The following is a 22,921-nucleotide window of genomic DNA, read 5'->3' as shown; positions in this document are numbered from 1 at the left end:
TGGAAAGGTTCCTCCTCAACCTTAGTTGAGGTTACTAGCCTTCCATGACTAAGAACACCACAAGAAAATGAAAAACAAATATGGAAATAAAAGAAAAGCTTTACAAAGAGAAAGTGTCTAAGAACAAAAGCTACTGGAATACACTATGAAATGGACGAAATAAATCCTCTTTATCCTCTCTCCACCTCCTCAACAATGTAATACCGGGAAAGACACCCTACTTAAGTTATTAAGATATGTGCATAAGTACAAGGCTTAAGAATTGCTAATAGTCTAATAAAATTATGTATTTATGCATGTAAAGAAATAGATCAGTAAAGTTGAAATCGATCGAGCGACTTTCTGGTCGATCGAGCGATTATGGGTCGATGTCGATCGATCGACTAATTTTGGATCGAGCGACTTTATCCAGTGTGACGCAGCTTACGGGTAAACAGCAGAGAAGTGATTTTCTACCTTTGATTTTGAACCCATTGCTTATGGACGGCTCCAAATGATTGAAACTTATTTAGTTGGCCTAAGTTAGCTTAGTTTGGTTGAAATTGAACTAGATATGGTAGTACAATCTAATTATGACACTAGATATGGAAAAAATAAAAATAAAAAAATCTAATATTAGATATTACATGATCTTGCATGGATATCTCTCTCTCTTGCTGTCAAAGATCCGACCATTGGAAGAAATTGTGCTGGCTTGATCTCAGCCATTCGAAGTTATTATATATAGCTTGCATGGGACATCAAAAACCAGCTAAAGCCCTCCCCATACCACTCACGTAAGCCTCCCTTCCCTTCACTGTTTTGATGCTGGATCTTCCATGGAAAATCTCTCTCACTCTTCTATGAAAACCAGCACTTATGAGCCAGAAATGAAGCCTCAAATCTCCTCTTGTTTCTCAACAATACACCAGAAAACCAACATCTGAAATCTCTCTTTGATTCTAGCTCAAAAACCAGCAACTTCCAACTCATTTCAAGCACTCTGTTTTGGAGTTAGACCCCTTCCTTTTATCCAATCTGTTGGGTGCGAATTTTGGTAAGTAAATCTTCCTTTTTACTCTCTAAAAATTCAGTATGTGTTCCATAGGATCATGGGTAGTTTCTACTCTTGAAAGAATTACACTCATGAAGTTTTAAGCAAGCAAGATAGTAGCTTTGCTTTAATATTTTGTGTGGGGATGAGCTGCTGAAACATAGGTGTGTTGATTAATAAAAAGGAATGTGTGAAGTGAATGGTGTGTGTGTGTGTTGTATGCTGGAACTCCCTGCATGAATGAGAATATTAAGTATAAACTTAGTAAGTGAGTGTAAATGGGTATATGGCTAATGTTGTATGTGTGTAGAAGTATTATTTTGGCCTCATATGGGTATGAATGGGAGTTATATAACAACATACTAGTTGGAATGGATGGCTAATAAAAGAAGATGTCTTAGTTTCATTATTCAATAATCTAAGATGGCATTCAATATCTTGATTAAGAAAACCAAAACGGAAGTATTAGGACAACGGTTAAAATAATACTTTAAGGATAAGTATAATAAACATATTTGTAGCCTCTTTTCACTAATTTAGTATTACTACATGATTGAAATTATGCAGTTATAGAAAAAGACTTTTGAAGCAGAAACTAGTAAGTATCTCCATACTTACTGAGGACGAAGTTGGTTGACTTTTCCTATAATATATGCTTACTGCTTTATTTACTTGTTTGCGCATGTGGTTTTGCATATTTTATTATTTCTAATAATCTGTCTAATAACAAGCTGTTGGATCAAGATCCACGGTGGGTATGAGAGGCTTCACATGAGTTCCAAGGTTCTCAGTGAATGAGGAGGTACCTGAAAAGAATAATAAATACAAAAACTGGTGCACCAAGGTCACCAGGGAAACCAAGGTTTCCAGGAGCCAAGGCTCCCAAAGATTATAATTAAAAGTTAAGTGAGGAAACCAAGGTTTCAAATAACACGCTAACCGTGCCAAGGCCAACAGAGTAGTGGAAAAAGGGAAATACCTAAAACTCTACACTTAAAATTGTCATTGCTTTGTGATTACGTTTATGTTCATTTTATGTCTATGATTCGCGATCATAGATTATATTTTGTATATACATGTGATTATATGGCCATTGCATTATGTTGCATTAATTAAATAAATCAGCACTCATATTATTATTGGAAACAGCGGACTCACTTTGGTGTTTATGTTGTTTTCTTCTCTTTGTATGGTATTTGTAATGGTTCAGGCTATGAAGAAGAAGAAGATTATCAGGACTATCCCGACACATAGACGGTTCCTAGTTCAGTTTTTTGTAAGGCTGGATAGCCTATATTTTGGGACTACCCTGTTGTAGTTCATTAGCCTAACTTAAGACAGTACTTATAATTTCTCCAGTATATGTAGATATTTGGCTTGTATGATTACCTAGCCCTGTGAGGCATGACTGGTATTACTGTTTGTATAGTTATGCTGACTGACTTATTATATATTTTGAGGTATTTCAGTAGTAGCTCTGAGGTGTCATTCTATTCCCAATCGATATTACATTTATTCTGTTGCCAATAATTACATCTGATAAGTTAGTAATGTCTTGTGAAAATTCGAAAATTTTCACTTACGCTTTTTGTAAAAGCGGGGCGTTACAAACAAGGAGGCATGGCTATTGTAACGTTCGAGATATTTTGTAGTAATTAAAATATAAAATTTAGGTAAATAATTGATAGAAGTTAATTTAATGTTATTAAAAGAAAATAAATATAAAGAAAATAGAAATAGAATATAATAAGAAAATTAAAAAATATAAAAATAAAAATATAAAAAAAAGGAATGAAGGGTCGTACAGCCCTTCATTCTGGATTTAGGTGGGGCGCACCTGCGCCCCACGTGAAGAAAAGGAGGGCCATTCGACCTTCCTCAAAAGAAAAAGAAAATAAAATGAAAGTGAGGCGCCAGGCGCCTCACTTAAAGAAAAGAGCAAAAAATTAGAAGGGCGCTCGGCCCTTCTCAGTAAGTGAAAAAAAAAAAAAAAAAAAAAAAAAAAAAAAAAAAAAAGAGAAGAGGAGGAGAAAGTTCAAGGTTTTCTCAAATCCATGAAGATCTAGGTCTCAAATCTCAAATCTAACCTTGGAAACGTGATCTATACGTGTGGATCTACGTTTTGACCGATTGTTTTGAGGTAAATTGCTAAATTCATATTTTTAGATTTTTGGGTAAAATCTCATAAAATGTGAGTTTAATCCTATTGTTCTTTAGGTATTGGGTTACTAGGAGGTTGCTTGAGGCTACCCAAACCTTGGATTTTGGTTTGGTGAATTTTGGGTAAGATTTCTCTAACCCTAACTTTTGGGTATAATTATTTAAATAGTATTTTTATGTGATTAACCCTAAGTGAATACCCATGGGTTAATATCATTGTAGTTAGATTAACATTTTTAAATTATGGGTATGTGTTTTGAAACCCTAGAATCTATTGGGTAATTGATGACATAGCCTTTGAGTAATTCAAAGTGCTACTTAGTGCAATTAATAAAAAAAAAAATGAAGCTAAATTAGTGTATTATATTGTGTTTTAGTGGCGCTTTACGAGCTGAACTTAGAGTCATTGGAATTAGTGTGCGAACGGCCTAAGGTGAGTATTCTACTCACTGAGGAACCCTAGGAATTTAGATTTACATTTTGACAATATTTGGTTGTATTTATTGTTATGGAATTTGTTGGTGAAAATATATGTGAATGAGTTGTGATATATTTGGATTGAGAATTATGATGATGAATGGATGTTGAAATTGTAATGTATTTATAGTTATGGAAGTGTTAGTAAAACTATATGTGAATGGGTTGTGATATATTTGGATTAAGAATTGTGATAATAAATTGATGTTGTTGAAATTGAAATGTATTGATGGTTATAGAATTGTTTGTAAAAAAATATATGTGAATGAGTTATGATATATTTGGATTGAGAATTGTGATGATAAATGGATGTTGTTGAAATTGGAATGTATTGATGGTTATGGAATTGTTGATAAAAATGAAGGTGGTATGTGTTGAAAGAAAGATGTTTGGGAATACACATGTGATGATATGTATATAGTGTGGATGCTTTGGTATTATGAGAACCCGGTAGTTGATAGATGGTAAGTCCAGTGATGTAGTATCTGGCACAATGGTAGGCCATAGCTCTTGGCTGAGATGAGTGGTAGGCCAGAGGGTAGTAGCTCTTGGCTGAGATGTGTGGTAAGCCTAGCATTGAAGTGCTAGCACTAGTGAGATATGTGGTAAGCCTAGCATTGAAGTGCTAGTTCACGTGAGATGTGTGCCCTGCGAGTCGTAGCTTTACGGGCGGTGTTGATGGTAAGTCTAGCGTTGAAGTGCTAGCATTAGTGAGTTAAGTGGTAAGCCTAGCATTGAAGTGCTAGCTCACGTGAGATGTGTGCCTTACGCATCGTAGCTTTACGGGCAGTGTTGACGGTAAGCCTAGCATTGAAGTCCTAGCACTTGTGAGATGTGTGAAATATTTTTATGGTATGCGTGGAATATTATTAGTAGAAACCGTGATAATATATAAGTGTGTGAAGAACAACGTGACTTGTACCCGATAATGTGTTGTTATGTGAACTTAATGATTTGTGAATGACGATGTTGAACCCTGTATGTAATTATGTTTGTGTATAGTGTATACTTAGTGAGTTTTATACAACTGAGGCCTCGGCACTTCTTATTGAGGTGGTGAACTCACACTTTCACCTATACGGATGTGGCTACTACCACAACCGTATAGATGGAGCTTCTTTGGATGCAGGTATTGATGATGCGGAGGAGGACTCCGTTGCACACTATGTGGAGTACTACGACTAAGCACGTCGCTTGAGTCGTAGGAGTGTCGGACTCGGATAGTCCCTTTTGTGTATTCTGTATATGGCTAGTGTGACTTATAACACGTAGATGTAGCCATTCTTTTGTATGCATAATTTATGCTTAACTCCCCTTTATGTATTTTGTATATGGCTAGTGTGACTTGTAACACGTAGATGTAGCCATTCTTTTGTATGCATAACTTATGCTTAAGCTTTAAACAGATAGACATTAATAGGTTCTTTTGTGTAATGAACAGTTTACGATTATAATGTTGACTTCCGCAGTTAGATTTTGTATTCCACTGCATATATTATGTAACTCTGATATATCAGGTACATGTTAAGGAATGTGTACTATGAGTTGGCTTGGTGACACGTAGTCATGCCACTGTGATGATTCATTGTATGTTTTCAAAAAAAAAAAAAAAGGGGTCGTCACAGCTATGGCTTTATAGAAGGAAATTAGGGTTAGAAACTCATATAAAATGACTCCTTTAACGTCCTCTAGGGTTCCTCTCTTGTTAGAGACAACCAAGGTCACGAAACCAGCGTGTTCTGCTGCGAAAATCAGAGGGAGAACCGCTTTTTGTCATGGAGAAGCTCCTGATTGGGTGTTCTGGCGCGCTTATGCAAAAGTAAGTTCTGGGAAATTTCGATCGATCTACTTTTTTTCGATCGATCGACTTTGGGCAAAATTTCGATCAATCTATCGACTTTTAAGTTCGATCGATCGATTTTTCAGGACTTCCGAATTTCCAAGCATTTCCACATGAAATTATGACATTCCTCTCTTATTGACCTATAAAACACAAAAACACAAAAACTAACAAAAATATCAGAAAATAGCACGGCTAAAGGTCTAACTAATGTAAATAAAGGGGTCCAAATATACAATATTTGGCACTCATCAATAGTGCACAATTTTTCATCGCATAAGAAAAGCAACTTTCTTGCATTAAGATGCATAGAAAAACTTAGCAGATATCAAGCATTAACTCTCAATTAAATATAAACATATTCAATCTATACACAATGAACTGAGTTATTAGGCAAAAACACAAGCAATATCTGAAAAGCTATCAAAAGAAAAATAAAATAAAATAAAATAAAAAATTCTGCATCTTCTCCCCCAATTTATATATATATAAGTTGAAAAAAAAAAACAACAAAAATATGCTAGATGAAAATAAATGCACAAACACCTCCTAGCATGTATGATAAGAGCAAACCTGACCTCAGGGAGAGAGGTTTGGAAATACCAAGACAGAAAAGCAGCAGCCTAATGTGCTTTTTTTGTTATCCCCAAATAGTACCTGCAGAAGTTTTCCAAGACAACAAGAAAAAATATGGGGGATAGAATAAATGGTTCCTCAAACAGAATGCAAGGCATGAACAATATATGACATGATAAGCTATGCAATGCAAACATACCTGACATGCACTAGGATTTAGGAACCAAAATCCTAGGCATGGTGAGACTTCACCTTTACTAGGTGAGTCCACTCCCCCTAAAGGGGTGAATGGTCTCATCATTCTTGACCCATACCTGCTTGACCCGTGGAGATGGTTTGTGGGTCATGTCCATGTTGGCTATTCTCCTTAGCATACTTTGCATCAGGCTCAGCAACCCTTTATAGTCATGGTAGCTATTGGGCTTCTGTGGCTTTCTCTTGTAGTGCCTTGATTTGTTCATCTTTGGTTTGCCACTCTGATTGGCAAGAACAAACTTCTGCTGATACCGTGGAGCCTGATGTAGCTCTTGTTGGTAGCTCTCTCTAAACCTTCAACTTCTGAGCTTGGAGTTGTGGACATTTGGGTTGGATGTGACCGGTGATGCTGTAGTGATGACATGTGGGTAGGCTTTTTTTGTTTGAGTGCTTCTTAACAGTCTTTGCAGATTTTAGGTTAGCATTTTTACAAATAACACTGTCCTTACCTTTTATATGTCTCCTATGTGGAAGGACATATTTGGATGAGGACGGTTCTTCAACTTTCCTTTTCCTCGGAGCATCCTGCTTAATCCAAGATCTGTGGATTTTTAACAGAAAACAATTTGGTCTAATATGACCAACCTTTCCACAATTATGACAAGTAGGGACAAACTTAGCATGAGCTTGTGTACCTGTACTTCACACAATTTTTTAAGCAAGAATTTTCAGAATTATCCAAACAAGCAGTATCTACTATCACAGGCTTAATAATAATAGAATCTAATTCAGAATTTAAAGCATGTGAAGTAGAAGCACTCAAATCATCAACAATAAAGTCAGGCTTGTTAGAAATATCTGAATGAATACAAAGCATGCTCTTTAAATTATCACTAGAAATTTTTTTCAAGAGATCTTCAGTTTTTTTTAATTTATTATCAAGAGTATCAATAATGTCGAATAGCATAGTATTCTCAGATTTCAAAGAGTCAATCAAAGCATGTGATTCAGATAATTTAATGATTAAAGATTTTTTTTCTTACTTAACCTTTTTGAGCTCTTTATTAAAATTTTTACTCAATTTAAGAAATTTCTCAAGAAGCTCATTATCATAATTCTCTTCAGACAACATAGAAGAATTCATGATAAAAGAAGTCAATAGAAAATAAGGATCACACTCAGGAAATTAATCCGAACACAAGTGTACTTGCCCTGATACCAATTGAAAAATAGATGACTTCTAATTTACCATGTGTGCGTGCACAATGTGTAACAAAATATTTTAAATGCGGAATTTAAATGATTCAAATATTTTGTTAAAGAAGTGGAAACTCAATGAAGAGAAAAACCACTCCGGGGCAGCCAAACCCAAGAAATCCACTATCAGAAGACAAAGGTACTACATAGACAGTAAGACTCACATATCCATATGCAACGATCGTATCTAACCCTCTGACACGTAACCTAACATGAGCGCCTCCCAACCAAGTCTCTTACTTGAATGGGTCTTCTATGGATTCCTTTACCTTAGGGCTCCTCCCTAAGATAGACTTCAATGATGAGCACAACAGCAACCCTTACAGAGCTAGTAGATCTTCACAATATCTTGCTAAACACCCTCTCTAAGTACAGAAGAATTCAATACTAAATTCATGCAAATTACATGCCAAGAGGCCTCTATATATGGGCAAGAGGACCTAAATCGAGTTTGTCTCTGATATTTCTAGGTGGCGTCCAGACGCAAGCTGAAGCTGTCCGGACGGATAACTATGCAACCGGCTTTCCATATAGCGCTGAAAATTTTTCTTGAAAAAGGCCGCGTTCGGATGGTGTTGCTCTAGCATTCGAACAGTGTTGCCCTAACGTCCGAACGGTTGCAATTCTTCTCCACGATTTGCCTTATCAAGGATGGTGTCTGGACGGTGTAGACTTGTCGTCCAGATGGATGCAGTTGTCTTCCCATATCCTTGTCTGCAAAGGAAAACCTAATTCTCCTCGAACTCTTACTAGTGTTCGAACGGTATTGCCACGTCGTCCGGACAGATGCAGTTGAATGCTGGATTCTTCTTGAACTCTAAATAGCGTCCTGACGTGTTGCCATGACATCAGGATGGATGCAACCTTGAACTATTCAAAGCTTCTAGACACTGATGGGAGTCCGGACGGTATTGCCACGTCTTCCGGACGAATGTTGTTGATTGACTAGCGTCCGGACGCTTTCTTGCCTGTCTAGACGGAAACAAAGGATCCGACTTTTCTGAGTTGGAATCTGCATAAAATTTTCCTAAAATTTCTAAAATAGCATTCTTGAAGCTTGTGACACTGCAACAATCATAATAAGGCTTTTTCCATATCAGAGAAATAAACTCTAAATATCTAAAGACTCTGAAATATACGGCATCCCTGTGAAAGCAGCAACAATACATAATAATGATTTTGTCAATAAAATGCAGCCAATCATAAACTAACAAGAAGGTGTCTCACGAGAGCATAGGAATAAGTTTAAGTGAGTGTTAGATCTAAGTCTCAGAGTCGTGGTTCAATTTAAGTTTACAGTCTATGACTAGGAATCGTTTTAGGAAATAAGTTTTATGAGTGCCTTAGAGTAAGCTAATGTACCGTTGTATTGCAGAAGTTTGGCTTCGCGCTATGAGCAGATGAGGGCCTAGAGGAGGCATAGAGGTATTTATTAACAATATGAGACTTCCCATTGGGATGTGGATCATGTGCTTCAAGCGATAGACTAACTCGGAACAAAAGCTCGAGCACCGAGATGGGAAAGAAGAAAGAAGTGGAGTTGCTTAGAGCCAGTGCACTACAAAAAAAAAAAAAAAAAAAAAAAAAAAAAACAAACAAACAAACAAACAAACAAAACAAAAATAGGCTGCTTTTCTCACAAGGATTGAGGATGAGTATGCTTGATTGTCAAAGAAAAGGAAGACCCCTCCAAGAGGAAATTGTAATGCCCCGAGAAATTAACTTCTCATTACGCCTCCTCGTCTAATTCCTCCAAAAAAAATAAGACCAATGTATCTCTACTCCTCAAAAGAGAATACTAAGCAGCAAAAATATAAGATTTTCTACCAATTGTAACATTGTAATGAAATTAATTTATTGGTAGTTAACTTCATAGTTCACCTCCCAGTCTCATCCTATAAAGAATAGACCATAGGGATCTCATCGTCTCCAAAGAGAATATACAGTGGAAGACTCTCACTTAAAATACAAAGATAACAATTAAAACCCACAACCACAATATGAACAACTAGAGCAAGACTAAAATATCATAATATAGATAAGTCTCCAAATATCACTATCAAAAGACCAATCTCCAACATAACTTAAATATTACAAACCAAGTCTAAAAATCATAAATAAACATAAAGATTCAAGGCCTAGTTTTAAGAAGGAAAATCAATTGTAGGATCTCCATCATGTCGTGACGAGTGTCATCATTGTCATCCTACATTCCCTTTAACCAACACAGGGTCTAGCTCCTTAAAAATGTTCTTGACTATGTCCTCCTAACAAACCATCCTCCTCATGGGATCCGTCATCCTCAAAAGTAACTATAAAACAACACATATTTCATAGGTAGAAAATACGCATGATGTACATGTTATCATATGGTGAACTTAGATATTTAAGATATAATTCAAATGCAGTAATGTACAGTTATAATTCCTCATTTCACAAAATGGTCATGGATGCAATATATGTATAATATATGTTGTAATAAGAGAATCATGTCACTGTCCAACTCTATATAATCTACCCAAGATATTAACCCATTCCTGGCAACTTGAGCTTATGGCTGTTGTGGCACAGATTATTTGGTTATGGAGAAATGGGGTGGTTCATAGAGGTGAGATTACTCATCCTCAACAATTTATCAGGGAATCAAGTATTTATCTTGATGAGTTTAGAAGGGCCACCGTCCATAGGTACGTATAAAGTTAATTGGGATGTAGTTGTGGATACGAAGCATGAGTGGATTGGAATTGGTATCGGTATCATTGTTCGGGATTATGAAGGGATTGTTTTGGTTGCACAAAGTACCACTAGAAATTTCTTAGTTGAACATGTGGTGGCTGAAGCTTTAACAACTTTACAAGCTGTTTAATTAAGTAAATAGATGGGCTTTGATGATATAATTTTGGATGGAGATGCCCTACAAATTGTCAAGTCGCTTAATGCAACATGTCATAATTAGAGCAACATTGGACATATTATGGAAGGAATCAAAATGGGGTTGCGTTAGCCGCGATCTTGGAGAATAGAACATGGCAAGTAGGATGTGAATAAGGCAGCTCATACCATAGCCCAAGAGGCTATTTTGTGTGTCATAGATAAAGTTTGGGTTGAAGAAACTCTAAATTGTATCTATGGATTGTGGTATTGTATCAATGGAGCTTTTGCCCCTAGGTGATTGAAGGTTATTCAATAAAGATTACTATCTTTTTCAAGAAAAAAAAAATGGGCTTATTCAACTATAAACAAGCTCTTCATGTACACAATTTAGACACCTTTAGAGGTAAGGATGGCTTCTGGCTGCACGCATTTGCTAGGGGAAGTAGCTCAGGCCACCCTCATTGCAGGGGGTGGCTTGCGCGGCCATTCCCCACTAATGGGAGTTGCTCCTGCAACCACTCTTTTTTGGTACGGTGGTTCGAACGGGCACCTATACCTCTATTTATTTTTATTTTATTTTTATCTCTATATTTACTTATTTTTATTAAAAGTGACATGTCACCTTATGTAAATTAAATTTATTATTGTTAATGTATAAGTAGAAGATATGTATAACATTCAGACTCTTTCTCTATAAATAGAGTCTTATATACAATCAAATATAAAAAAGAAATATGTAGCCAAGAAAAGGCTTAACGTGTAGACGTAGGTCATAGGCCGAACCACCTTTATTATGTGTCTTTTTTTCATACTTAGATGTGTTTTTCTTTAGATTATTATGCAATTCTATAACAACATCATTAGAAATTTAACAGAAGGTGAACGGAAGGACCTATTTGATATGAAAGAAAATATAATTGTAAAATAAATTAAAGGAAAAAGCGGAATTAAGAAAATTGACATAAGGATTTACATATTTTGGTCTATGAACTACGTCCATAGGATAAAGCCCAAATGACTATATTTTTCTCTTATTTACATCATTGAAACTTCACAATAAAATGACATATTTGTAATTGAATGAGGACTGAAATACAACTATTACATAATTAATATGAAATGTACGGGAATTGTAAGAGTCATAATCAATATATAATATATGAGAATTATGAGACTAAACAAATAATACATTAACATTCCCCTCAAACTTTAGGCGGCAGAATCAAGAAACTTAAGCTTGAAATAATAATTTTTTTTTTCTTTTGTTGGAGATAACAATGATCAACGATGGTTGACGACAATGACTGGAAACAGTCGGCGACGGTAATTGGAGATGCGTATTAAATTTCAATAAACCAACTATAAGCTAAAATAGGCATGAGTTTTAAACAATATCATAAATGCCAAAAAGAGATGAGCCAACTATGGGTTGAAATGTGAGTTAACTTGGCGTTGAAATAAGCCTGAATTTTAAACAGTACTACGAATGCCAGACCTGAGCTTTAAACAATACTACAAAGGCCAAACAAAAAAATGGATTTGGATCAACAATAACCAAAATAATTGGGCCAACAAAAAAGGCTTTTAGAGATGGGCAACTTGGCCTTTTATTTATTTATTTTTTTTAATTTTTGTTTTTATTTTTAAACTCATTGACTACAGAATACATAGGCGGTATTGCAACTAAATATCAAGGTAGAATTGCCTCTCGTTTACCAGAGAGAAGGAGAACCTACTGGTTGAATAACAAAGAAATTTCTTATCCCGACGGATGTGATTAACAGGAGAACAAATATTGAGAGGTGACTGCCGCCTGAGATTGATCCGGCAGGTCTTAGCCATCAACACCTTCTTCTTTGACGGCAAGACTCCCATTGGTGGTCTCCAATTCTAGCACGGGAGACGGCAAGGTGCGTGGCAACGCGCTCTAAGATCCTTTTCTTGCTGTGGAAAGTTGACGCAATTAATGAAAATGAAGTTTTTGTTTTGTGTTTTCTACATACATAGAATGCGAATGAAATAAAGGTTGTTGGCGCCTATTTTACCCACTAAAATCCACGCGGGTGAAATTTCTTAGAAGCTCCCAAACAGCTCCCAAAGGCCACTGCGTCTACCAGTTTCATTCTCGATCTCTGATTGCAGAATTTTAATAATAATTCTTCTCTTCTCTTCTCTTCTCTTCTCTTCTCTTTTCTAAAAGGAAATGTCTTATTAGATTTCAAATTTGAGACTTACAGAAATTTCATAAAAAATTTATTTTTTATTTATTTGTGATTTAGGTTGACTCTTATAATTAAACAAGTTTAACTATGTAAGATATTAAAAAAAGGACAAAAATTGAATACAAATTAGGTTTACCTAAAGGCTAGCTATAAAAATATAATATATAATATTACTCTTTTCAGAAAAATGATAGACCGGAAACGTTTGACTGTTCTTTGTCCAGCATTTAAATAATTAAAAAATATATTTTAGTTTTTTTCATTTATCCTTTATGCATTTTTTTTTAAAAAAAAAGTGGGGGGGGGGGGGGGGGGGGGACCTAAGTTAGAGAAGAAAATAAAACTTTTCAAAAACATAGGTTTACAAATAAAAATTAGATAAAGTGTAATTAAAATTGGACCAAAAGATAATTAAATTTAGTAATAAGTGACATAAATGCAAAGAAGAACAAAATTAGCCCACTTTTTTCAGACCCTAATCCCCCACTTACAAATACAATTAAAACCATAAGCAAAGCAACGTTCATCCATGTTCGCTTCCGTTCTGCAGCAAAACTCTGTTCAGGACTGAAGAATGAAGAGTGATGACAACTGTGGCTGATTTTTAATGCAACCAACGATCACATGCGCTGACCCACCCACAATAAAATCGCACAAACCTAAAATTTGGGCGGAAATTATTAGTCTCACATTCCCACCTATCTCAATGACACTCTCATCATTTAAGTCCTTCAGCTACCACTTCTTTAGGCCTCCTTTCACTTTGTCTTCAGCTTCTTCACTTTCTGTCGCTCTCTCTCTAAGCAGGCGGACGAGCACTCGGTTTTGTGTCTGCTCAGCTCGGCCTTACTCGTGTGAGTTTTGCTCTCTTGGGTTGGAATTCTCTGGTTGGTTGTTGCTGAGAAAACTTTAGAAAAATATAACTCTAGAGGAAAAATAGAATGGAATGAAAGTTTTGGGTGTTACGTGTTGTGCTCGATGAAATGACTGACTAACTGGCCTGGGATGATTGCAGGTCTTTCTTTGGTTTAGCTGTTTTCTTTTCATTTCTCTAACGCATTTTCTTGGAAACCAAGGAGAGAATAAGTATGAATGTAAACATGCATGTGTTTATTTGTGATGCTGTTGTTCAAAGAAAATAAATTGAGAATGGGAAAGATTAGTGATTTGCCTTTACTCTTAGGTGGTCCAAATGTCCTTGAAACTATGTGGAGAGTCTCTTAAAGAAATTACAAGCCCCTTTCTTGTGCTGGGGTTTTGGGTTGCAAGGGACGATTTTTTGAAGAACCAAATGTTGTAACAGATGAATGTTAAATATCTCATGAAGTATGTTAACAATGCACTTTGTTCTATTCTACAGCATCACATTCTGGTACATTTATGGAGGTGGTCAAAGCAGTTGCAACACAGGGGTCTGCAGCTCTTCATAGTGTGGCTATTAGAGCTGATCAGCAAAGTTACAGTTACACACAACTCATTTCATCTGCATTGAAGATATCTAATATTTTAACCAGCAGTGACTTAAAAACTGTGAGTAATAGTTAATGTACTTTTATAACTTTGAGATAAAATACCACATTCTGGGTATGTGACTTTCATATTGAGTTGGAAGCACAATGGAAGTTCTGTAAGAAATGCAGGTATTCTGTTATGCTGATCACTTGTTAGTAATTGAAGTATAAGAATTCCTGGTTTGGTTCATTGATTTTGTAGCAATTTTCTTTTAGCTACCCCTTAAAGAAATTAATATTAAATCATTTACCGCTTTCATTTGATATTTAATACTGATTTATCATTATTGGTTTGTTCAGACTTCCAAACATGAAAATCATTCTATCTCTGTTGATGGCGTGGGAGGACATGGTCATCTTGGTGGAGCTCGAATAGGAATTGTGGCCAAACCTTCAGCTGAGTTTGTTGCTGGAATATTAGGGACCTGGCTGAGTGGAGGAGTTGCAGTTCCGCTTGCACTCAGCTATCCAGAGGTTGAGCTCATGCATGTGATGAATGATTCGGTGCGTAAAGGAATGCTTTTTTTTTTTTTTAATTTATAATGTGAATATTCATTTTTTATCTTTTTATCCTTAGAAGTGCCCCTGCCTTGCGTACAAGGGTTAGCTCAAATGGTCGCTTGTTTGGTGAAATACCAGAAGGTCGGCTGTTTGAATCTCCTCAATTACTTGATACATAGTTTTTACCAGCGGGATCGTGTATCTAGGGTTTACCCAACAGAGATGGGTTTCAAAGGGTCCTTGCCTTAAAGGGGTTACTCATCATTAAAAAAAAAAAATGTAGAAGTGCCCCTATTGGTCCTTCCCTAATTTTTGTGTTTGAATTTGTAAATGGCAATTATTGAAATCCAAACTTTATTTTCTTGTCAGTTTATAAACCTAGAATATTCTTTGGTGCCAACTCTGAATCCTTGCATTTTATCAGTCTTGGCCACAGATGGTGTTGGTCATCTTTGAAACAATAGCATGATCTTCTGTTTGACTTCAGAACTTTTTTATGAATTTTACTTTGCTTTTACTTTTTGAAGAATTGGTTTATAGGTGAAATAGTTGTTGATGCAGAAGCAGAAAACTAAAAACAGAAAAGAAAAAAAAAAAAGGCTGGGGCTACTGTTCACATAACGGTATCTGATTGTTCATGACTCTCTCTCTCTCTCTCTCTCTCTCTCTCTCTCTCTCTCTCTCTAAAGATTGGAATTTAGTTATGAAATAAAATGGATGAAACTGAAATAGAAAATCTATGAAAATTAAATGGAGCTATTGATTCAAGGTAGCCCCTTCCTCCTCCTTTATTCATTTAAATAGAAGCCTATACAGGAATATTCTAGGTACTACGATAGCTATAAAAGGACACCTCGGTAGGACACCTAGCCTTCTTCTAGAAGGTTTACATACCAGTCGTCATACTCTTAGGAAATTACATATTACTACTAATTCTCTGAGGAAATTACATATTATTCCATACACATTCATATGTCCATTCTAACACTCTTCAAGCTGGAACATATATATGATATAAGCCCAGCTTGAAACAAATAAATTCTAATTGACCACAGCAAAAAGACTTGTAAACACATCAGCAAGTTGATCCCCAAATTTCACAAAAGGTGTAGAAATATCTCAGCTCAATATTTTATCCCGAATGAAATGACAATCAATTTCAATGTGCTTTGTTCTCTCATGGAACTTTGGATTAGAAGCAATGTGCACAACAACCTGGTTATCGCAATATAGAAGAATAGGTGTAGGAACTGAAAATTAAAAAGAAAAAAGAAAAAGAGGTCATGGTTTGTTCACGTCACTGTAGTGATACTGTTCATACCCCTGTATCTGCGTTGTTGGTATGGCATTTTAGGGGCTTTTATATGTATTTGAGTCCTTTTATTACTGCTATGTTGGAAACTGGAAGCCTTTTTTCTTATCTTTTTTTTTAATTTACTTCTCAAGGGTTAGGATTTAGTTTTGGCTAGAGCTTTTTATGGTATAAAATTGTGCTTAAGGATTTTAATTCAGATAATTTATTCAGTTTTGACAAAGTTTCAGCTAAGAAAGTTATTATATTTTATTTTATTTTTTGGCGTAGCTGTCTAGCCCGGGATCAGCCTTTTGGCAGTGGTTTTTATCTCCATCTCCATCGCTTTCTTTTTGATCTCTAAATGTCTCTAGCAGCAACTAGGGGTGTAAACTGCTCGCGCAGCTAGGTCAACGGCTCGGCTTGTCATGTTTGTCAAGAGAAAAGAGTCAAGCTTGAGCTCACTGCATAGGCTTGGTCTTCTAAGAGTCAATGAGTGTGCATCTAGCACAGCTCAAGCCTATATCTGAGAACAAGCTTGAGCTGAGCTCTGGCCTCGATATTTTTCATCAAGCCGAGCTCAACAAAGCAAAAACATAGCCCGACTCAGCTCATTGATAACCTTAGTATTAACAAGAGCTGCTTTTGTGGGTTTTCCCTATATAAGTGGTAGTATGATTGCTGTAAATTTGGTGGCACTGTATGTGCCGGAAGAAAGTTTAATTCATTCCAGTTTCCATCATCTTTGTTTTGTGATGTTCGTTTCTCTTATTTTTATTTTTTGTTTTATTATGGACTTGTTTTTATTGAACACTTATGCTTATCTTTTATAGGAAGTCTCCATGGTGCTAAGTACCTTTGATCATCATGAGTTTCTGCAAGAGGTTGCTTCAAAATGTGCTGCTCGATTTTCTCTTATTCCACCTGTTCCCAGTATTTCTTCGCAGAAAGATGTAAATGATCATCCACAACATGGAGAAATAGATGAATATGGAATTTTTCAGGGGAATATTGAGAACTCGAGTAAGATGGTGATATACCTTTTGAGAAATTAGAGATCACAGTAATAGCAGGGAACAAAGTTAAGGATATCATTTTTTCTCATCCAGTGCTTTGTCACTTCCAATGGTGCAGGCGAGGATCCGGCGTTAATTATATACACGAGTGGAACAACAGGTAAACCTAAAGGAGTTGTTCACACGCACAAAAGCATCACTGCACAGGTATGCACACCATGTACCTCATGAGTTTTAATTAAGCTTTTAAACCCATTGGTCCATGATAAACTACATATCCTCTTTGAAAAACCTCATGGTTGTCAGGTGTAATATATACATATCTGACCATACTTGTCTATATACACTTCATATGTTTACGATCTCAGTAGTTGTTCCTAAACATTATTTGATATCAAACTAGAAATCTTTTATGGTAGTTGAAGGTTCTAGAAATCTATAATTGTCTATAACTGTTCTTCAGAGTGTTTTATCTGAACATTTTGCATCTGGATGTTGCATGCTTTCAAATTCCAGAGTAAGAAGTAGTGCTAAAATCACCTTAATGAAGCTATTACTTGTAACTATGCAATATTTTCTTTTTTACCTGTGCTATCTTAATTTCTGTTTTATTTTTGCATTGATATTCGCTGCAACTTTGGGTTTCAGGTACAAACATTGACAGAAGCTTGGGAATATGCATCGGCTGATCAAGTTTTGCATTGCCTACCATTACATCATATCCATCATACTTTATATATATTTATATTGTGAAACTTTCATAGTTCTTCGTATGATTACAGCTTGAAGATATGCCTTTGTTTGGCTTCTTTGGTGCTGCTGTATAAAGCTTGATTTTAAATTCAGTGTTGCAGCAATCCTTAGCTTATATATACATGTTCATGGGCTTTTTAATGCTTTGCTAGCCCCTCTCTATGCGGGTTCAACGGTAATTTATTTTACTTTATGTTTTTGTTAGATCCATGATTGATGCCTTTTCCTTATTCCTTTTTCCTTCCCTCCAAGCCACTGTTTCCTCTTTCCATCTAGTTGAAGTATTGAAGTTCACTTTTGCTACTCAACTTTTCCTTGTAACATGTCTGATTCTGTTATTGAAGGTTGAGTTTATGCCAAAATTTAGTGTGAGGGGAATCTGGCAGAGATGGCGTGAGTCATATCCAGTAGATGGCACTAAGGCTAATGATGCTATAACTGTATTTACAGGAGTAAGTCTGGTCTTTATCTCAAGCATGTACATGTAAATACTGACCACTTTTTACAGTACATGTACAGTCCTGTGTACTCTAACCTTGCCTGAATAGGGGCATTGTATATTAAATATTAGTTACTGCTGCTTGGTGGCTTTTTTTTAGTTTTAAATTTTATTTTATTTTTTATTTTTTATTTTTTTTTATACCCTTCAATTACTTACTACGTTACCTTGTTGGACCTTTTTATGTACCTCTCGAAGTTGCAAGTTTATCTTTTTGTAGCACATTAGCTGTAGTGGGCTATGCCTTGCATTATGCGGATTTTGTTAGTTATATCTATCCTATACGGAGCAAAGAGTAGGCCTACTATTCAGTTATATGTCTTTTCATGGAGTGAACTTTAAGATAGATTGAATCTTAATTAGATTCTAATGCACAAAGTTTTTCTTATTATGTATTTAGTTTTAATATTAAGTGTTTATGCGTGCGTTAGTGAAATTGTCACAGTTGTGTGTTGATTTGGTAAAATGATTTATATAGGTTCCAACTATGTATACTCGTTTGATACAAGGGTATGTAGCAATGGATCCAGAGTTACAAGCTGCTTCTGCATCTGCAGCAAGACAGTTGCGACTGATGGTAGGTAGAAAATGTCATTTTCTGAGATGCAACTTTTAAGATTCAGTTCAAATGGTAACCATGAATATTTTGTTTGATGATTGACCTTCTACACTTAAAATGTTCAATTTTTTCTGCCTTTTTATTTTGTGGATTGTCCTCTACATTTTCTTCTGGTTGTTCCCATAGACAAAGCCAACTGATGAACTCACTTCTTTTTTCCTCTCTTTTCTTTTGTTTTTCCCCCCTTCCACAGATGTGTGGCTCCTCAGCACTCCCTCAACCTGTCATGCAACAATGGGAAAGCATCACTGGACATCGCCTTTTGGAAAGATATGGCATGACTGAAGTAAGTGAATTCTACTTCAGCTCCTATTTTTCACTCTTATTGTTTAACTTTATAACGGATCATATACTCTGTGTTTAATCAGAAAGTATAATTCTTACAAGTTGTGGTCTGATGTCTTTAGTTTGTCATGGCAATAGCAAATCCTTTAAAAGGTATGCGGAAGGCCGGCACTGTTGGGAAGCCATTCCCTGGTGTTCAGGTTAGTCAAGTTAATAGGAAAAAATTGATGTTCATTGATACTTTTTTCTCTTGGACTCTTGTCAGCAACATATCTGTGTTTGTGATAGGTCAAGATTCTGGCAGAAAATGAGAATGAAGATGGTACTGATGGGGTGGGTGAGCTTTGCGTTAAAAGCCCTTCATTGTTTAAGGAGTATTGGAAACTTCCTGAGGTACTTTCTAATATAATTTAATATCTTCAGCCCATCACTTTATTTACTTGTAATTGTTCAGTAGCTGATGATGATTTTTTTCAAAGTCCATTTATGATTACAGGGACAAATTGGTTTTTATTTGCGATTGGTAAGTTTTGCAGCCAATGGATTGAACCATTGACCTCACCCCTCCACTCTATTCCTAGAGGGGGAAGAGTTATTCAAACTTTTTTTTTTTTTGACATGTCCACACAAGAGTGGAGGGGGATTCGAACTAGTAACCTCCGTTTCATGAGGCGTGTTCTTCAGCCGATTGAGCTACTCCTTGGGGACTATTCAAACTAGATCTGTATTGGTGGGGACAACTTTCATTATTATCATAGCTAAATCTGTTTTGGATTTTAAAATTTGACTGGGCTTTTTAACCACTCCCTATTTATATTTTTGTGGGGAAACAAATTCTATGTTCTAAAGGACTTTGCGTCATCTAGTCTCCAAATGAAGTCTTGCTCTCATCATTCTCACAGCTTCTTCTGTATGTGTTATTGTGTTGGTCTCTTACAAAAATAAACTAGGTTATATTCAATTGCCTCAAATGGAGTGTTATGTTGTGTACTTTTCCCAGATTATTTCTTACCACTTACGTAGAGAAATGCATATTATACCTTTATAAATCTACATGGTTCGGTTTTTTTTTTTTTTTTTTTTTTTTTTTTTTTTTTTTCTATGGAAGCCATGATCTGATCACTGAGACATCATATACCGTATTTGCTACAATGTTCGTAAGTCCGGTTAATGCTTTAGATTTGGGTATGAATCATTTTGTGATAAGCACTCAAAAGTAATATGCAAGTTTTATTGGCTAGGTGACATATGGCTTAGGTGTCATGCCACCTTAGAGTTTTAGTCTATGAATATCTGTGAGGTGCACTCCTACAAGATTAAAGGATGACATATGCATTAGCAACCAGGAATTGGTATGACAGTGGAATAGATGCGGAAGATGGAATACTCATGCAAGATCTCTTTCGTAATGATTTTTTTTTTTATAGGTAACAAATGAATCATTTATTGACGGTGGCTTCTTCAAGACTGGAGATGCTGGTAAAGTGGATGAAGATGGATATTACATCATTTTGGGACGTAAGGAAATTTAGACTCTGTGCATTGTATTTTAATTTATGTTTTTCGTTTAATTTTTATCTAAGAGATTATGCACGAGACAAACTTTTTAATTTGAGATTCAATGATTTTTTTTTTTTCCTGTAGTATTTAGAGGAAGGGGAGTAGAGGTAGTTTATTAATAGAGCTATATTGAACTCCTACCATAGCAATTTGGGATGACACCCACAGGCCTAACGGGTTTTTTTTTTTTTTTTGCCTTTCTAAGTAATTAGAGAAGTAGAGGAGTAGATGATGCCCAAAGATCCAATGATGCTTGAATGTTGTTTTGGTCCCAATGCAATATGCCATGTGTAGTATATGTTCATAAACCTGGTATTATTGGTAAGGAACACATTTGTTTACCCATTTAACTCGGCATAAAATATGTGCAAGCCATTTCCACCCATTTTTGTTATGATTGGGGGAAAATATTAACTAGTTTCATTCTCTGTTGAATAAGACTATCATGCGAATTCTAGTTGTAAAACTTATTGTCTTTTATATGTTACGGGGTTAATTGCAGTTTCATATTATAAATGGGCCAAAGTTCACAATTATCTTATGCTAATTACAATATAGTATCAAGTTTAACCATATTAAAGTTTTCCATAAATCAGCTGTTACATGTGTATATGCTACGATAGTTTTGTGTATTTATCAGGTACAAGTGCCGATATTATGAAGGTTGGTGGATACAAATTATCTGCATTAGAAATTGAATCAGTTATTTTGGAGGCAAGTACTTCTCATCCTCTCTGATCCCATCGTATAGTTATTGATGTCCCCTTTCTTGCAGCACAATTTAATTCTTTTTCTTCTACAATTCACTCTTAATCAGAACATATGAAAGTGGTAAAACATGAAAATTGTTTCAAAAAATAAACTGACAATCACAATCAGAACTTCTCTTGTACAGCATCCAGCTGTTGCAGAATGTTGTGTGTTGGGCTTACAAGACAAAGATTACGGAGAAGCTGTTTGTGCACTTATTGTGCCTGATGCATACACAAAGAGGAAACAGGAGGAAGATTTAAAGCCTGCTCTGAGCTTGGAAGAGCTCTGCACTTGGGCTAAAGACAAACTTGCACCATACAAGGTATTGTAGCATGACCATCATTCACTTGTTTCCTTAGTATGGAAATATAGAGCAAAGCTCCAATTTGTTAAAGGAATGCCTTCTCTCCATTAATATGTATATACTGAAGCATGCCCTTTACACTTCCATAATTGATAATAAATAAGTTTCTGCTGATGGATCCTTTGTGTTGAGTTTGATATGCGGTTCTAGACTTTGAGGCCGTGTTTGGCACTGTTTTCAAACTTGGAGAGGAAAACTGCTTTAACAAGAAACCCTTGGGTGATTTGATTGGCTAGGCATGTGGTATGCCAGCTTACGGCATGTCTTCTGCAGAAGTAGTTTATGTGCTTTTGTAATTTATTTACTAAATCTTAAGTAACAATACTTTCCGTTTACTAATATATTACTGTCTCTCCAGCTACCAACTCGATTGTTCCTGTGGGACTCGCTGCCCCGCAATGCTATGGGAAAGGTGAATTGCTTTCACTGTATTGTTTTGTGAGAAAAAATATTGTTTCATCTCTATTCCTTACCTTCAAAACTCCTTAGGGGTATGTAGCAGTTCTTTTGTTTCACTTTCTTGATGTCTAATTCTAGGTGAACAAGAAAGAGCTGAAGAAAGTGCTGGCCGTTGAACAGTGAATGCATATTTATTGCAGATTGAAAGCGAAGCATGTAACAATCAGCTACATCAGCAACTTAAAAATACTGATTTTTTTTTAGCAACTGCTACATCGCCATGTCAGTTTGTAAAAAATATGTAGTGACTATAGCAGCACTCTTAAAAGTGTTTATGCAAGGTGATTCCAATTAATTTGATGTACAGTAATGTGAACAGATGATACAATATGTAACAAGTATACAAAGAACTAGAAATGTGTACTTTATATCAAAGCTGATAAGTTCCTAGTATGACGACCTTCTTTTTTTTAAAAGAAAAATATATAAACGGATCATCACAGTGGCACGATTACTTGTCGCTCAGCCAACATATGGTACACGTCTCATAACATGTACCTGATAATCAGAGTTACATTTAACAGTGGAATACGACAATCAATGTACAACGAAACACATATCAAAGCGAAAATTCATCTATATAAACATAACTGTTAATCAACAATAAGAGTCATTTACACGTCTATCTGTTTAAGGCTTCCATACATATTAATCTAATTACATACCCATAAGACCG

At 35.7% G+C, this 22,921-nt stretch overlaps 1 protein-coding gene and 1 long non-coding RNA gene across 3 annotated transcripts; both read left to right on the top strand.

Moving 5' to 3' along the window:
• Positions 1–3,094: 3,094 nt before the first annotated feature.
• LOC133863518 (uncharacterized) lies at positions 3,095–5,016 on the top strand. The gene is made up of 4 exons (XR_009899400.1): positions 3,095–3,173; positions 3,251–3,316; positions 3,571–3,626; positions 4,779–5,016. It is a non-coding gene; the product is annotated as an uncharacterized LOC133863518 (long non-coding RNA).
• A 7,120-nt stretch (positions 5,017–12,136) lies between these two features.
• LOC133863515 (probable CoA ligase CCL8) lies at positions 12,137–22,638 on the top strand. 2 transcript variants are annotated; one of them, XM_062299484.1, is made up of 17 exons: positions 12,137–12,322; positions 13,995–14,164; positions 14,446–14,649; positions 16,771–16,960; positions 17,072–17,160; positions 17,602–17,673; positions 17,831–17,881; positions 18,051–18,158; positions 18,684–18,782; positions 19,018–19,110; positions 19,232–19,309; positions 19,398–19,502; positions 20,537–20,627; positions 21,310–21,383; positions 21,565–21,744; positions 22,145–22,198; positions 22,324–22,638. In XM_062299484.1, exons 2-17 carry the CDS (start codon positions 14,015–14,017, stop codon positions 22,366–22,368), a joined length of 1,683 nt encoding a protein of 560 aa, XP_062155468.1. In that variant the 5' UTR covers positions 12,137–12,322; positions 13,995–14,014; the 3' UTR covers positions 22,369–22,638. The 2 variants fall into 2 exon arrangements, with proteins under 2 accessions (XP_062155468.1, XP_062155467.1); XM_062299483.1 differs by lacking the exon at positions 12,137–12,322 and adding an exon at positions 13,047–13,488.
• The last annotated feature ends 283 nt before the right edge of the window (positions 22,639–22,921 follow it).

Source organism: Alnus glutinosa, chromosome 3 (assembly GCF_958979055.1).
Source record: "Alnus glutinosa chromosome 3, dhAlnGlut1.1, whole genome shotgun sequence".
NCBI classification, from domain to species: Eukaryota; Viridiplantae; Streptophyta; class Magnoliopsida; order Fagales; family Betulaceae; genus Alnus; species Alnus glutinosa.
This window is presented reverse-complemented; position numbering and strand designations above follow the sequence as displayed.